This window comes from Nerophis lumbriciformis, linkage group LG10 (assembly GCF_033978685.3).
Source record: "Nerophis lumbriciformis linkage group LG10, RoL_Nlum_v2.1, whole genome shotgun sequence".
NCBI classification, from domain to species: Eukaryota; Metazoa; Chordata; class Actinopteri; order Syngnathiformes; family Syngnathidae; genus Nerophis; species Nerophis lumbriciformis.
The window spans coordinates 33,977,052-33,991,844 of NC_084557.2; the positions used below are offsets into that span (position 1 = coordinate 33,977,052).

General features: G+C 39.8%; 1 protein-coding gene across 2 annotated transcripts in view; it reads right to left on the reverse strand.

Annotated features, from left to right (window-relative positions):
* The window catches only part of LOC133612399 (C-Jun-amino-terminal kinase-interacting protein 1-like), a 35,669-nt gene that overhangs the window by 7,712 nt on the left and 13,164 nt on the right, over positions 1-14,793 (reverse strand). For both annotated transcript variants that reach the window (XM_061969781.2, XM_061969782.2), the window contains exons 3-9: positions 11,181-11,741; positions 8,712-9,281; positions 7,268-7,507; positions 6,055-6,130; positions 5,805-5,971; positions 2,379-2,482; positions 261-371 (exon numbers count right to left, since the gene is read on the reverse strand). In XM_061969781.2, the coding sequence (XP_061825765.1) occupies positions 261-371; positions 2,379-2,482; positions 5,805-5,971; positions 6,055-6,130; positions 7,268-7,507; positions 8,712-9,281; positions 11,181-11,741 (1,829 nt within the window). The remainder of the gene's footprint in view (positions 1-260; positions 372-2,378; positions 2,483-5,804; positions 5,972-6,054; positions 6,131-7,267; positions 7,508-8,711; positions 9,282-11,180; positions 11,742-14,793) is intronic.

Consider the following 14,793-nt stretch of genomic DNA (forward strand, 5'->3'; position numbering starts at 1 on the left):
CTAATGTGGGATCTGAGCCGAGGATGTCGTTGTGCATCCCTTTGAGACACTTGTGATTAAGGGCTATATAAATAAACTTTGATTGATGGATTGATTGATTGTATAGTTTAAGCTTCGGTGCTCCATGGGCTTTAAATCAGACCTATACCACGGTTACTGAGACTGAACAGTAAGTAGCATAATATTGCCAACATTTTATACATTATTGACCAACTCTTTTCTAACTCTTATCCTGTTTATGGGTCAATATGTACACTTACCCTGTGAGCAGAGTGACACTGGTCCTGGACACTGATTTTCACACCCCTCACACTGACCTCGAGCACACAGGCTGTGGGAGGCTGTGCTGCTAACCGCCTGTTGTATGCAACCTGTTGGCACAGGAGTTCAATTGTCACATAATCCTTCACTCAACCTGTCTAACAACAATGAGCAGGAGCATAAACACTGTCGACTGAAATCTTATTATTCTGATATTTACTTACAAAATCACTTACAAAATGCATACACTAAGAATATCCACTGTAAGAGCTGAAATGTGCTGTATCAGAAATTAGCGGCTAACAAGAATAAATAAAATCTAATCATCAGGAGACGTCACAATGTGTGATACTGATATTAGAACAATGGGTTATTCCTTCTAACATTTACACAAAAAGTTGAGAAGCACAATAAAATCATCCCTTCCAAAGTCTGTTGCATGCATAATGAACAGCTTTAAACGCAAACAAATACATCTGCACAAATCCAAAGCTTTCCAGCTGTATAATCACGTGCCATAGAGCAATAGATGATATTTGTCTATTGCCTAACCGCTTCTATGTTAGCTACCTCTCTTTGTTTATAATGCATATTTTCTGCTGGATCTACTCTTTATTTTATGCTGCAACTGTTACATATACTGTAATATTGTACATGGTAATTGGGATTTGTCATATATTGTACATGTTATATAATAATATAATATAATATAATATAATAATATAGTATATCACATATATGTTATATTTTATATTGCTCCTATGATTCATTTTTATTCTACTTTATACCTTTTGTTTTCGCCCTCTTTTTGTGCCCTCCAAGTTTCATTGCTATGATCGTCACCCGGCCACGACATGGAAATACTTCGCCACATCCTGGTTAATTCCTCTAAGTTAGAACTGGGCTTTGAGTGCTAAAACCACAGGCGTGTGTTGTTCTACAAAAACTTGGTTAACTTGACAGTCGCAGTTACAACTATTTGCTTCGTTGTTAGCAATACGTGTCTGCATTGTCATTCCGCATCACTCACGCCAAAGCTGATTGATTGATTGATTGAAACTTGTATTAGTAGATTGCGCAGTACAGTACATATTCCGTACAATTGACCACTAAATGGTAACACCCCAATAAGTTTTTCAACTTGTTTAAGTCGTTATCCACTTAAATCGATTCATGGTACAGATATATACTATCATCATAATACAGTCATCACACAAGTTAATCATCAGAGTATATACATTGAATTATTTACATTATTTACAATCGGCAATGTGGAGGGGGGGGGTTAGGTTTGGTTGATATCAGCACTTCAGTCATCAACAATTGCATCATCAGAGAAATGGACATTGAAACAGTGTAGGTCTGACTTGGTAGGATATGTACAGCAAGTAGTGGACATAGAGAGAGGGATCAGAAAGCATAAGAACAAGTATCTACATTTGATTATTTACATTTGATTATTTACAACCCGAGGAGGAGGGATGTGGAAGGGGGAGGGTGTTAGTTTAGGATTGAAATTGCCTGGCGGTGTTCTTTTAGTGCGGTTTTGAAGGAGGATAGAGATGCCCTTATTGATATCATATTGATATGTTATTGATATCAAAGGTGACATACATCAAAAGAGTTAATCTCCACATTGGTCATGGAGCTGCTGATTGCTGATTGAAGTGCTGCGTCGACTCTGAAGCTACGTCCCGCTGTTGTTTTGTGGAAATGTGTTATTGATGAGGCAGGAGTTGAAAATAAAGTTCAACAAAAAGCACCAAGCTTTTTTTGTTTAACCTGGCCAAGTTTAGCCACCTGTTATTAGCATTATCACCCTTAAATCTGAAACGGAAGTCCCACTTAGTGAATAGCTTTATCGATCGCCACAACATAACATTAGAAGATAAGGCGAATACTGCACTGCAATACATTTAATACTGAAATAAAACTTACTTTAACATTTAATTTAGGCCAAAAACATGTAGAATATGCTTTAAAAAAGTCCACAATGTAGTGAAGCGATATATGAAGCGCAATATAACAGAGGACGACTGTTATTCAACATTAATGAGCGTAATACTGACACATAGACTTGAAGTGGGATTACAGTGTTTGGTACTGTGTTTATTTACCTTCCTCATAGCAGCACACAACACATTGTTGCCTTTTTGGATGGGAACTTGAACGGAACCCAAGAATCGCACCAGGAACTGTTCAATCCAACCATCCCTTTGCCCTGTGAAGAGACAGGTAAAGAAAAATTATAAGCCCAAGCAAAAAAATGCCAAGTTTTCTTGTCTCCTTTTATGACTGTATAAGTCACAGTCATGTTCACATTCCATGGTTAGGAATTATGAAGCCGCAATTACAGTCAGCCTGGGAAAACGCAAAACATATAACCCTTCTTGCTGTGAGGCATTGGTCAACTGATGGCACCTATTTGGGGTCGGCGGATCGATCCAAATATCGGTTGTATCAATACCAAGGATAGTATCAGTGGCCACATGTACATGGACAATATTTATTTAATCTGATCATCATTCGGATTAGAATGCTAATGTGTACATGGACCCTGAAAAAAATTATGTATGACAGACATTTTCATGCATGACACCTTAAATCAGAATACTTTACTTTGACATGCGCAGAACCTAACATAAACGGAAAGGTGTGTTATTATTTGTGGTATGGGGCCATCTTAAGGACGAGCTCTGACTAAGCAGTGACTTCCACTGTAAACAAACATGGATCGTGTATTTCTGCTTGTCCAAAGTTATCACGGTATTTATTTATAATTTTTCCTTTGGTTCACTGCTTTTGGTTTACCTCTCTATTTTAAATCTATCTGTTTTGTGCTTTTTATGTTGCGATCATGTACAGGTTGCGGCGCGTCTTCATGTTTCAACATTCTGTGTATGTGTTTGAGGCTAGCAGTTAGCACTTGTAGTAGCTCCAAGTTTGGGAATAAAACAGCTCGTTAAGACGACAACTGGATCCCTTCTTTTATTGTTACATCGATACATGACACTGCGGCGTGGCTCGGTTGGTAGAGCGGCCGTGCCAGCAACTTAAGGGTTACAGGTTTGATCCCCGCTTCTGCCATCCTAGTCACTGCCGTTGTGGCCTTGGGCAAGATACTTTACCCACCTGCACCCAGTGCCACCCACACAGGTTTAAAAGTAACTTAGATAATGGGTTTCACTATGTAAAGCACTTCGAGTCACTAGAGAAAAGCGCTATATAAACACAATTCACTTCACTTCACTTCATAACATACTTTTGTTTTGCTAGTCTTGTTTAAAAGCAGCAAACACAACAGTATATATAACGCTACGTCTGAACACGTTGAATAGGAGTAGACAGCAGCAAGACAATCAATTAATTCCGAGACTATTAAATTTAGCCCCCGCTCCACCATCAAAGTATATCTGACATCAAAGACATGCGCAATAAAGACAACCCGAATTTGAATGACTTTCGGCATAAACCACACCTATCGATCGGAATGAAATTTTGATCTGAACGTGTGTGTTCGGGTCAGAATATTCCGAATGGCTTGTTCAGATGAAGCATTTTTATTCCGGTTAGGCATTTAACCTGATTAAATGTGTCCATGTGCACATAGCTAGTGTTGGAAATGTACTACCATGATATCATCAGTTCAATATTTGTCAGTTCTCTTTTATGTTTATTCTCACAAATATCTGTGTTTTTATTGTATTGTTCATATTGTTATGTTGGTTACAAACCCAGAGAATGAGTCCTCGGCCACACAAGAGAACATATAACAGTGGTTCTTAACCTGGGTTCGATCGAACCTTAGGGGTTCGGTGAGTCGGTCTCAGGGGTTCGGCGGAGCCTCCGCCGCGGAGGTCACGACACACCCGACTCATCGTGTAAATAAAAACTTCTCCCTATCGGCGTTATGGGGACGGAATGGCGTAGTGGTCAGAGCGGCCGTGCCAGAAACCTGAGGGTTGCAGGTTCGCTCCCCGCCTCTTGACATCCAAATCGCTGCCGTTGTGTCCTTGGGCAGGACACTTCACCCTTGCCCCCAGTGCCGCTCACACTGGTGAATGAATGAAGAATGATGGGTGGTGGTCGGAGGGTCCGTAGGCGCAAACTGGCAGCCACGCTTCCGTCAGTCTACCCCAGGACAGCTGTGGCTATGAAAGTAGCTTACCACCACCAGGTGTGAAGGAATGATGGGTTCTCACTTCTCTATGAAGCGCTTTGAGTGTCTATAAAAGTGCTATATAAATCTAATCCATTATTATTATTATTATTATTATTAAGGATACCCCCCAAAGAATGTTCCCTCCAATTTTCCATCTGATTTGCAGGTGTGTAATTTGTTGTAAGTTCATGCACTGTGTTGGTTTTGTTCTTTGAACAAGGTGATGTTCATGCACGGTTCATTTTGTGCACCAGTAAAAAAAAACATGTAACTTTGTCTTGAATTTTAAAAAAAACAACATTTTATTTTTCACTAAAGAAGTGTTCGGTGGATGCACATATGAAACTGGTGAGGTTCGGTACCTCCAACAAGGTTAAGAACCACTGACATATAAGATAGATCATCTTCTGTTCTGTGTTGTATTCTGATTATTAGCATTGAATTAGAGGCAACATCATGAAAAAATATAAGTAAAACATAATGCTGTCAATTTATTTATTTTAAAATCTGATTATTCATACTTTTGAATTTGGACTAATCATGGTAAATCACAGGTTATTATGCACTTGCATGATTTAAATTAACTTGAAAAAAGACCCCAATATTTAGATACAAATGCAATCTTATTGTCAGAATGTCATACAGGAACATTTTTAAAATGTATACTTCAATGCACATCATTTATTTGCTCAAAACGTGTTAACAGTTGTATCTAAAGTCCAGTCAAGGTGTATTTTGAAGTGACATTTGCCAGCCAGCACACAAGTCACAGTCTCCTCACTCATTTTTGCACTGATATATGCATTTATCCGATCACTGTGCCACCTTTCAGGTAACCATTCACATAAATTGTGTGATTAATATGAGTATCTATATGATTAATGTGATCTTTTTGTGATTAATCACATGAGGACTAACAGCCCTACTAAAAAGTATTGGTATCTGCAATACTGGCCCTGTATTTACCCACCTACTCAGTGGCCTAGTGGTTAGAGTGTCCGCCCTGAGATCGGTCAGTTGTGAGTTCAAACCCCGGCTGAGTCATACCAAAGACTATAAAAATGGGACCCATTACCTCCCTGCTTGGCACTCAGCATTAAGGGTTGGAATTGGGGGTTAAATCACCAAAAATGATTCCCGTGCGCGGCACCGCTGCTGCCTACTGCTTCCCTCACCTCCCAGGGGGTAAACAAGGGGATGGGTCAAATGCAGAGGACAAATTTCACCACACCTAGTGTGTGTGTGACAATCATTGGTACTTTAACTTTACTTCGAATTAATCCCAAAATGTGACTGATCTACTGACCATGCTGGTCAATGTGCTCTTGATATTTCTTTAAAAAAAACTTATCATCCTTTCAATCTGAATTTGTTTACTTACCTTTGGTAGTATTTTTGGCCACCCTGACGGCGTAGAAAGCAGGGAAGATTCCAGTAGCCCCTGTCCTCATGTTGTAACCCTGACACCACAGATCCTCAGACTGCTTGAGAATTAAGACCGGGTCATCTGTCTCCAGGTACAGCTCATCAGCATGGCGGGGGACAAACCTAAACACAGGTAAAGAACTACATTTCAGTCTTGGTTGACACCAGTCAACAGTTCCATTGTAAACCTGTTTAAATGTGTTAACCTGTATGCAGCCTTGTGGCTCTGCTGCCTCTCCACTCCATCCAACACACAGGAAAACATGCTAAATGAGCCTGCACCTGAAAAATATGGATCAGTCACTTTCTGTATTCCTAGATCTATCATTCTAAAAGAAACCACATACAGTTTTTGTGTGACTGTTAAGACTCAAGCATTTGTACCATTGTATTTCCTTTACAAATTTTGAAAACCATTTTTTTATTAGAATCACATAAATGAAAGAACAACATGCTGTTACTACAACTCCTGGAAAAATGGAATCACCAGACTTGGAGGATGTTCATTCAGTTGTTTACATTTGACAAAAAAAAGCACAGAGCAGATATGACACAAAACTATAGTCATTTCAAATACCTACTTTCTGGCTTTAAGAAACACTACAATAAATCAAGAAAATATATAGTGATAGTCGGTAACAGTTTCATTTTTACATCAAGCAGAGTGAAAAAAATAATGAAACAACTTAATTCAGAGTAAAAAATTATGGACTCACCCTGTAAATGTCACCAGTTTCTGCCCATTGTTCCTCATTTGTTTTGCTTTACATTTTCTTTTTTCAATATATATGGCTTTAAGTTTTCTGTCTTGACTGTATGTTTGCCTTTTACAACCTTCCCATGTTGTTTGTACTTGGTACAGATTTTAGACACAGCTGACTGTGAACAATCAACATATTTTGCAACATTGTGTGTGATTATTTACCTTCTTGAAGAAGTTTGATAATTCTCTCATTTGTTTCAATTCACATCTCCTGTGTTAGAGCCGTGATTCATGTCAGTCCACCTGGTGCAACAGCTCTCTGGGGTGTGAACACTGCTTTTTAACTGCAGACTAATAAACAGATTTAATCTGGTGCAGGTGTTAGCTTTGGAAATGAACATTTACAGGGTCACTCCATCTTTTCCACAGAATTGAGTGATTCCATAACTTTTTCACTCTGCTTGATCCAAAAATGTATCTGTTATTGACTACCACAATTTATATTCTTGATTTATTTTTGTGTTTCTTAAAGCCAGAACGTTGGCATTTATACTGACTATAGTTCGTTTGTGTCATTTACGTTATCTGCTTTTTTCCATCAAAATCCAACAATTCAATGAACCTATCCGAGTCTGGTGATTCCACAATTTGTGCCAGGTGTTGCATACTATGTTACTATACTTTGTAAGGATTACTTAAAAACAAGAGTGACAAACCAGTGGAACTGTAGTCCTTGTCAGTAGAAAACAGGTTTAAAAACTTCTTGCTTCTGGGTGCGCTTGCTTTTCCTCCATTAGATTCCTCTTCCTCTGCTGTTTTGGCTGTTATTGCCTTGGGATGCTTGCAGACCCTCGTCACCACTTCCCTCCTTCTTTTCACCTCCTCCTCCCTTCTCCTCCTCAAGTCTTCTTTCATCTTCTCCTCCTTTCTTCTCATTTCTTCCTCTTTCCTGCACCCTTGAAGCAAAAACAAAACAAAACGGGACTTTCACTTTTAGTCTTGACTCAACAAAAATTAAGGAATTACTTTTCTGTTCAGTGTTGACAGGAGAGGACTACACTAAGGATGGGTACCTTTCACTTTTGAATCAATACAGCACTAATTTACAGTAGCTACATGGGAATTGATACCGGTACTCAAAGTACATATTTTCAGTACTTCTGTGTGTTCATGTGTTAATAAATGTTAGTTTGTTAATGATAAAGTCTAATGTTTTATTTAACATTTACTATTTAACATTACTAAGTCCCGCCTTAAAGTTAATTTATATACACTAGCTTTTAGATAGATACATTTTTAGACCAGTTGATCTGCCAATTTTCTGCTCTGTTGGAAGAGGATACCAGGTGGCTGTGGATAATTTCTGCAGAGGTACCTGAAAGGTGGGTCCCGACATCTGCGACCACTTCTCAAGGTTTCTTCTTTTTCCCCAGCTAGGGTCTTTTGAGGGTTTTTTTGCCTGCATGTGGGTTTCGATCAGGGAATGTCATGGTAAGTTTGTGAAGCCCTTTGAGACACTTGTGATTAAGGGCTGTATAAATAAACGTTGATTGATTAATAGGCTCCAGCACTCCCCGCGACCCCGAAGGGATTAAGCGGTAAAAAATGGATGGATGGATGGATGATTAATTCATTGATTGATTGTTTTTATTACCAAATTTGGAGGTGTTGAAATCGGCATGTAAAATCGCTATTTTTAATCAGCAGCATGTCTATGGCAAATCTAATGTAAATTAGCATTGAGCAAGCGCATTTTGAATTACACTTTCCATCATTGTAACTGAGCTACTGTGTTGAACAATTTCCCTTGTGGATCATTAAAGTTTGTCTAAGTCTAAGTTTAAGTCTAAGTCTTGAACAGCGGAGCCTTTTAAGTTAGAGTGTTTTCTGTCAGGCTTATTTGATTTGTTTGCATGGAAAATTGTAGTCTGTTTGAGTGCCAGCTGAGTCTGCAACCGGACGTGACATTACATGCCACAAATATGGCACCATTTGATACCCAATAGTACCATTGGAATTCAGTCGGTGCTGATGAAAGTACCAAATTTGGTACCCTTTTTCAAAGTATCCCACCCTCAGGATTTTGTGATCTGCTTTATAACTGGAAATTATCTTTTTCTACGTGAACTTTTGTTTTTTTTGCAGGAAAAATAGTCTAACCTTGCTTTTTGGCGTCCTCTTTTTTCTTCCTCTCCTCCTCATACTCCGGGTCTTCCTCCTCATTGGCTGACTGATAGACGGTCTCTGCATCGCTATCTTCATTGTGTCCGCTCTTACTGTGCAAGCAGTCCTTGAGGCTGACCAGCTCCAAATGAGCGTGCTCGTCAACCACCAGCGTGGGTTTAATAGAGTCACAATTTAACGCCGCAGACGCTTCGCTCTTTGGTTTAGTCTGAGGAGCTGCAGGATCGCCCAGACAAACAGATTTGGTGCTCTCAGTTTCACTCTTATTATCACCCTTTCCTCCTCTTGGGTCCCCCTCTGATTGGATACAGTCTGTCTCTGACTTCGTGTCACCTTCAGGTAAAGATTCTGGACTCTCATGGTCTTTCCCAGTGGAAAATAGAGCTCCTTCACCCTCTTCTTCTCTGATGTCAGGGTTAGCTCGATGAGATAGAGGGGGATGCAGGGGTTCTGGTGGGGGTCCCTCTGTGTCTGAGCTGAGGGACATTCTGTTGGACCCCCCATCACTACTGGATTGGGAACGACTTTTCCTGTCATGGTTTTGGCCTACAAACACAAACAAATAGAAGTATTAGTTAATGCATGTCACACTTTTGTAATGGAAACAGAAGCTTACAATAGAGATGCTCAGAGATAAAAATGTGTGATAACAAAGTGGCATTATTGGCAAATTGACATAACATAACAATGAGGTCATATCATATGACCCAATCAAACTGCTCAGTGCTTCACAGAACAAGCTTGCGAGCCCAGTGGGTCTATTATCCATCCACCCATTTTTTATCGCACATCCCTCTCGGGGTCGCGGGGGTGACTGGAGCCTATCCCAGCTGCATTCGGGCGGGAGGCGGGGTACACCCTGGACAAGTCCCCACTTCATCCCAGGGCCAACACCAATAGACAGACAACATTTACACTAACATTCCCACACTAGGGCCAATTAAGTGTTGCTATTTATGTTTATATTGTAACTGATTATTGACAATAGTGTATTGAATTGAATTGTTGTTGTCAATGAGGTATTTTTGTTTATTGTTCATACATGATTATTTATTGTAAATACAAATCCATCACATAACTTGTAATTTCTTAATATCTAATTACACACATATTTGAACTTCCCTTTGTTGGGTGTGTCTTTTATGCACACTGAGGTTCCCATAGCCAAATCTACTTCTGGTTGCCAAGAGTAATCCTGTAAACCCTTGTTTATTGCTGTTAATCGGTTGTGGGCCTGGCCATAGTAAATACAATTCCGTGAAGTAGGAAATTTTAATTATAAATATAATATTTTCATAGCTGGAGCAGAAAAAAAAGTTTACCACTATCTAAATATGATTTTTAACATTAAAAAATCCCTCTAGACATGAAATAACATCCACTTTATAAATAAAGTTGATTTGATTTGATTTGACATGGTCACCTTTACAAGTTGCAAACTTCAAAGCGTGATGTGGCAAGGGACGACTGTATTGCAATACTCACTAGGCTTACAGCCCCTAGCGTGTTACACCAGTAATATAAAGACCAAAATGGGGCAACAAACAAAATCTTGTTTAAGGCCACAATAAGGCTATGGCCAGCCCTGGGCGTCGTCCTTAAATACTTCTAATCGCAATTCACACCTTGGAAAGAATCACTGAGAGTCACTTGCAGCTTTTATGCTGCAAAATAATAATAAGAAACAACAGATGGTACTGACAAAAACTACCCAGATAAACCTGGTTTATAATTTCACTGATTGTATCAGTCCACACTTTCATATTTTGCACCTTACTTTGTTCTTATATGGATGTTTGTGCCACAAATAAATATGCAGTTTTCCCAACTGTGTAGTTGTCAGCCTTATCTAAATCGATTCGTATTTGGGACTTTATTTAAATACTAACCTGTCTTACTTGTTGATAGTAAGAGAACCTGTTATTTTAGTTTACTTTGGTCATGATTTGTGTGCTACTGTCAAATTGACGTAGATACACTCTAAACTTGTAGCACTAACCCAGCGTGTAAAAATGCTATAATGGTTCTGTGTGTTTAACAGCAATTAACAGCATCATTGATCATATCAGCAACTACATTCAATTAAGGCATTCCTAAGAGTTGTTATTATAAAACATGCCTGTCCAACAATGCTTTGTCTCTTCCAGTCTTGTCCTGTTTTTTCTCTATCAACCTCTGGTGTCCTGAACATAATACTGTGTAAGTATAATTCATTACGAGTGTTATTAAAATGCTTTTAATGAAAATATCTAAAAAGATCAAGTGTCAGGGTCTGTTTACACAACAATCTAGCAAAAACAATAGTTCCTTTTTTTTTTTTTAAGTTAACTGTACAGTCGGCCTTGTGTCACCAGCCCATGGTTCAAGGACACTTCAGCCAAGCAGATCCCTACTTTAAAGCTCAGTTTTCTACCATTGAGCCTACACTTAAAAGTAGTTCATTACCTTGAACCTTGGTCTTGTCCCCTTTTCTTGGTGCTACAGGTGTGCGTGGGACCACCATGGCTGTTAAGTAAACCTGGTTGGACAGTGAGTGGTTGAGTTTCCCCTTCCCTCCTTTGTTTTCCCCTTTAGCACATAGTTTCCCTTTTCCATCTGCCGCCGAGCTTTTTGGTCGATTTGTTTCTTTAGGTCTGTAGTTGATGGTTTTCTCTTTCTCCTTGCCTTTGGACTCATCACACAGTCTTCCTCCCCTTCTTTCTTCCTTCGCTGATGTCGCTCCATCCTTTCCTCTGATGTCCCCAAAGCTTCTCCCTTCTCCTCTTCCTCTGCCTCCTCCCACTGCTCCCCCTCTCCGTTGGCTGCTTGGCGCTATGAATGACTTAGTGTGCATGGCCCCTGGCGGCTCTCTTTCCCGTGGACGGACATGTGTGCCGCCAGCTGCAGCTTGAGTGCTGGCTCTTCCATTGGATGTGCTGCCGGTTGGCGGTTTCGGGGCAGGGCGGCGGGTGCAAGGTCTGACTTTGTCCTCTGCTTTTGGTTGACTATCGCTTTGTGTTCGAGCCCCTTAAACAAAAAAAGAGCAAAGTATTAGATAATGTACAAAGAAAACTGGTTTTGAACTAGAGACACTAAACCTCTGAGAAGAGGTGGCAAATACTTAGATTTTCAACCATTCTTAAAGTTAAAAGTTAAAGTACCACTGATAGTCACACAGACTAGGTGTGGTGAAATTACCCTCTGCTTTTGACCGATCACCTTGTTCCACCCCCTGGGAGTTGAGGGGAGCAGTGAGCAGCAGCAGTGGCTGCGCTCAGGAATCATTTTGGGGATTTAACCCCAATTCCAACCCTTGATGCTGAGTGCCAAGCAGGGAGGCCCATTTTTATAGTCTTTGGTATGACTCGGCCGGGGTTTGAACTCACAACCTACCAATCTCAGGGCGGACACTCTAACCACAAGGCCACTGAACAGGTCTTGAAGTTCCTTACTTAGTTTTTGGTATGTTAAGAGAAACTGTACTGATGAATGAAACTGAACTAAACTTTGATTAATAATCATAATTGTTCAGTGCTGGCCCTAACACGCTAACAAAAAAACAATATTTGTCTACTTTTTCTGTGCTTGCCTTAACATTTACAGTAGTGTACAAATACATGCTGATGTTGTATTGCCACCTATTGGTGGCAATATTCTCTCTCTCTCTCTCTCTGCCCACTACTTGCTGTCCATATCCTACCAAGTCAGACCTACACTGTTCCAATATCCATTTCTCTGTTCTCAATTGTTGATGACTGATGATAACAACCAAACCTAAACACCCCCCCCCCCCCCCCCCCCTCCACACCCCGGATTGTAAATAATGTAAATAATTAAATGTGATTATCTTGTGTGATGACTGTATTATGATGATAGTATATATCTGACGGTATATATCTGTATCATGAATCAATTTAAGTGGACCCCGACTTAAACAAGTTGAAAAACTTATTCGGGTGTTACCATTTAGTGGTCAATTGTACGGAATATGTACTTCACTGTGCAACCTACTAATAAAAGTCTCAATCAATCAATCAATGGTAACACTTTTTCCAGCACTTATCATTACAAACATGTACTGTATGCTATATCATTGTGCTGTACGTGCTACGCTTTATGTCCCTGTCAAAAGGCCCCTGTAATGCTGACAACATTGGCACTTATTTCATAGTTCCCGACCTAAAAATGATGTCTACAGGTTTTAGGCTTGTTTTCAAACATGTTTCAGCACATTTTAGAATGCTCACTTTGCCTGCTGATGTCACTAAACTGGAGGCAATTTATTATTGTGTAGTATGGGCCTGAGCTACTAAAATTCAAATACCAAGCACTAAACAGTGTGTGCGAACAATAAAATTGCATGTATAAGTAATGGCCATTTTGCGTGTGATCCAGTGTACTGAGACTGCGTGTACAATTAAAAAGCGGTGCAGACAGCCTTATTTAAATGACGTTTTTGCCTGTACTATGCAGCTTTCACCACGGAGACACTCCATCATTTACTAGTCCTGTTATCGTGTGGCGTTTTGCATTTTTTCAAACAAGCAGCATGGACCACTTTTTTCTGGGTGTTCTAGAAACAGTCCTGCAATGGATCCCACTTCTTTCTTTCTTTTTGTGCGCTAAAAGTGCGTTAATAGGAGAGGCTAGCACTCACTGCGAGTGTGCGCTCCAGTGTCCAGATGCAGAAAAGTGCATATTGCAAGAGGTTTTTCTCACATAGGCGATATGTTATAATATATCTTCTATATGAAAAAACAAACGTTATTAAAACGCCAGCAGACACCAAAACGCATCAATTAAATTAGTTTTAATCAGCTGCTATACAATTATAAAATTATATTATAAAATGTGTCTAACATTTTTTTAAATTTTTGACAGCCCATTAGGGCTGCAACAACTAATCGATTAAATCGATTATGAAAATAGTTGGCGAATAATTTAGTCATCGATTCGTTGGATCTATGCTATGCGCATGCGAAGAGGCTCCCTTTTTTTTTTTTAACCTTTATTTATAAACTGCAACATTTACAAACAGCTGAGAAACAATAATCAAAATAATAGGGGTGTAACGGTACGTGTATTTGTATCGAACCGTTTCGGTACAGGGGTTTCGTTTCGGTGCGGAAGTGTACCGAACGAGTTTCCGCACGGACATATTAAGTAGCGTACTGCACGTTGTGTAAACAATACTCAAAATGCCGGACATTTGAGGCATTTAAGAAACTCCGCCCTGACAGCTCCGCAAAAGAGGACATGTTCGGTGAAAAGAGGACGTATGGTCAGTCTATCCTAGCGCGTTAGCTGCTAGCATGCTAGCAAAAGAGGACTAGCAGCGATCGGGTTCACCGGACGTGAAAGGCTAGGTCCTGACCATACGTCCTCTTTTCACCGGACATGTCCTCCTTTGCGGGGCTGTCGGGCGGTGTTTCTTAAATGCCTCAAATGTCCGGCATTTTGAGTTAGGGTTGCGTGTATTTTCAATGTACGTTCAGGGTTAAGAAGGTTAAAAACAAAACAAATTGTGAAGGTGCGCAGCAGCATTGGTGAGGGAGGGGCAGAGACAAAGAGAGCGAGAGAGTTGTGACAAACACGCATGCGTCGTCAGGTTCTGCTTTTTATCGATACATTTATCAGATATAATTTTTTATTATCTATAGCAGGGGTGTCAAAAGTGTGCATTTTTGTAACATTTTCCTTGTTTTATTTGGCAAGTTGAAAGAACATATGTGGCGCCAGTATGGAAAGGATAGAAATGTAGTTTGTCTCTTTTATCCGATTATTAATCGATTAATCGAAGTAATAATCGACAGATTAATCGATTATCAAATTAATCGTTAATTGCAGCCCTACAGCCCATATATGTTGACAAGCGTACGTAAAATGGAGCTGCAGCTCAATCGCCTCCTGTGCCAGTTTGCGCACTAAATAGGAGGCAAAGAGCGCCCGCAGTTGAGTTTTAGTCGTAATAAATCCCACTGCGTGTGCTAAATAATTACATTTGTATTCTCTCCTACCAGTATTGTAGGCGTACTGATGATCATCATATATTCTGCATATTCATGAAGACAGATACTCC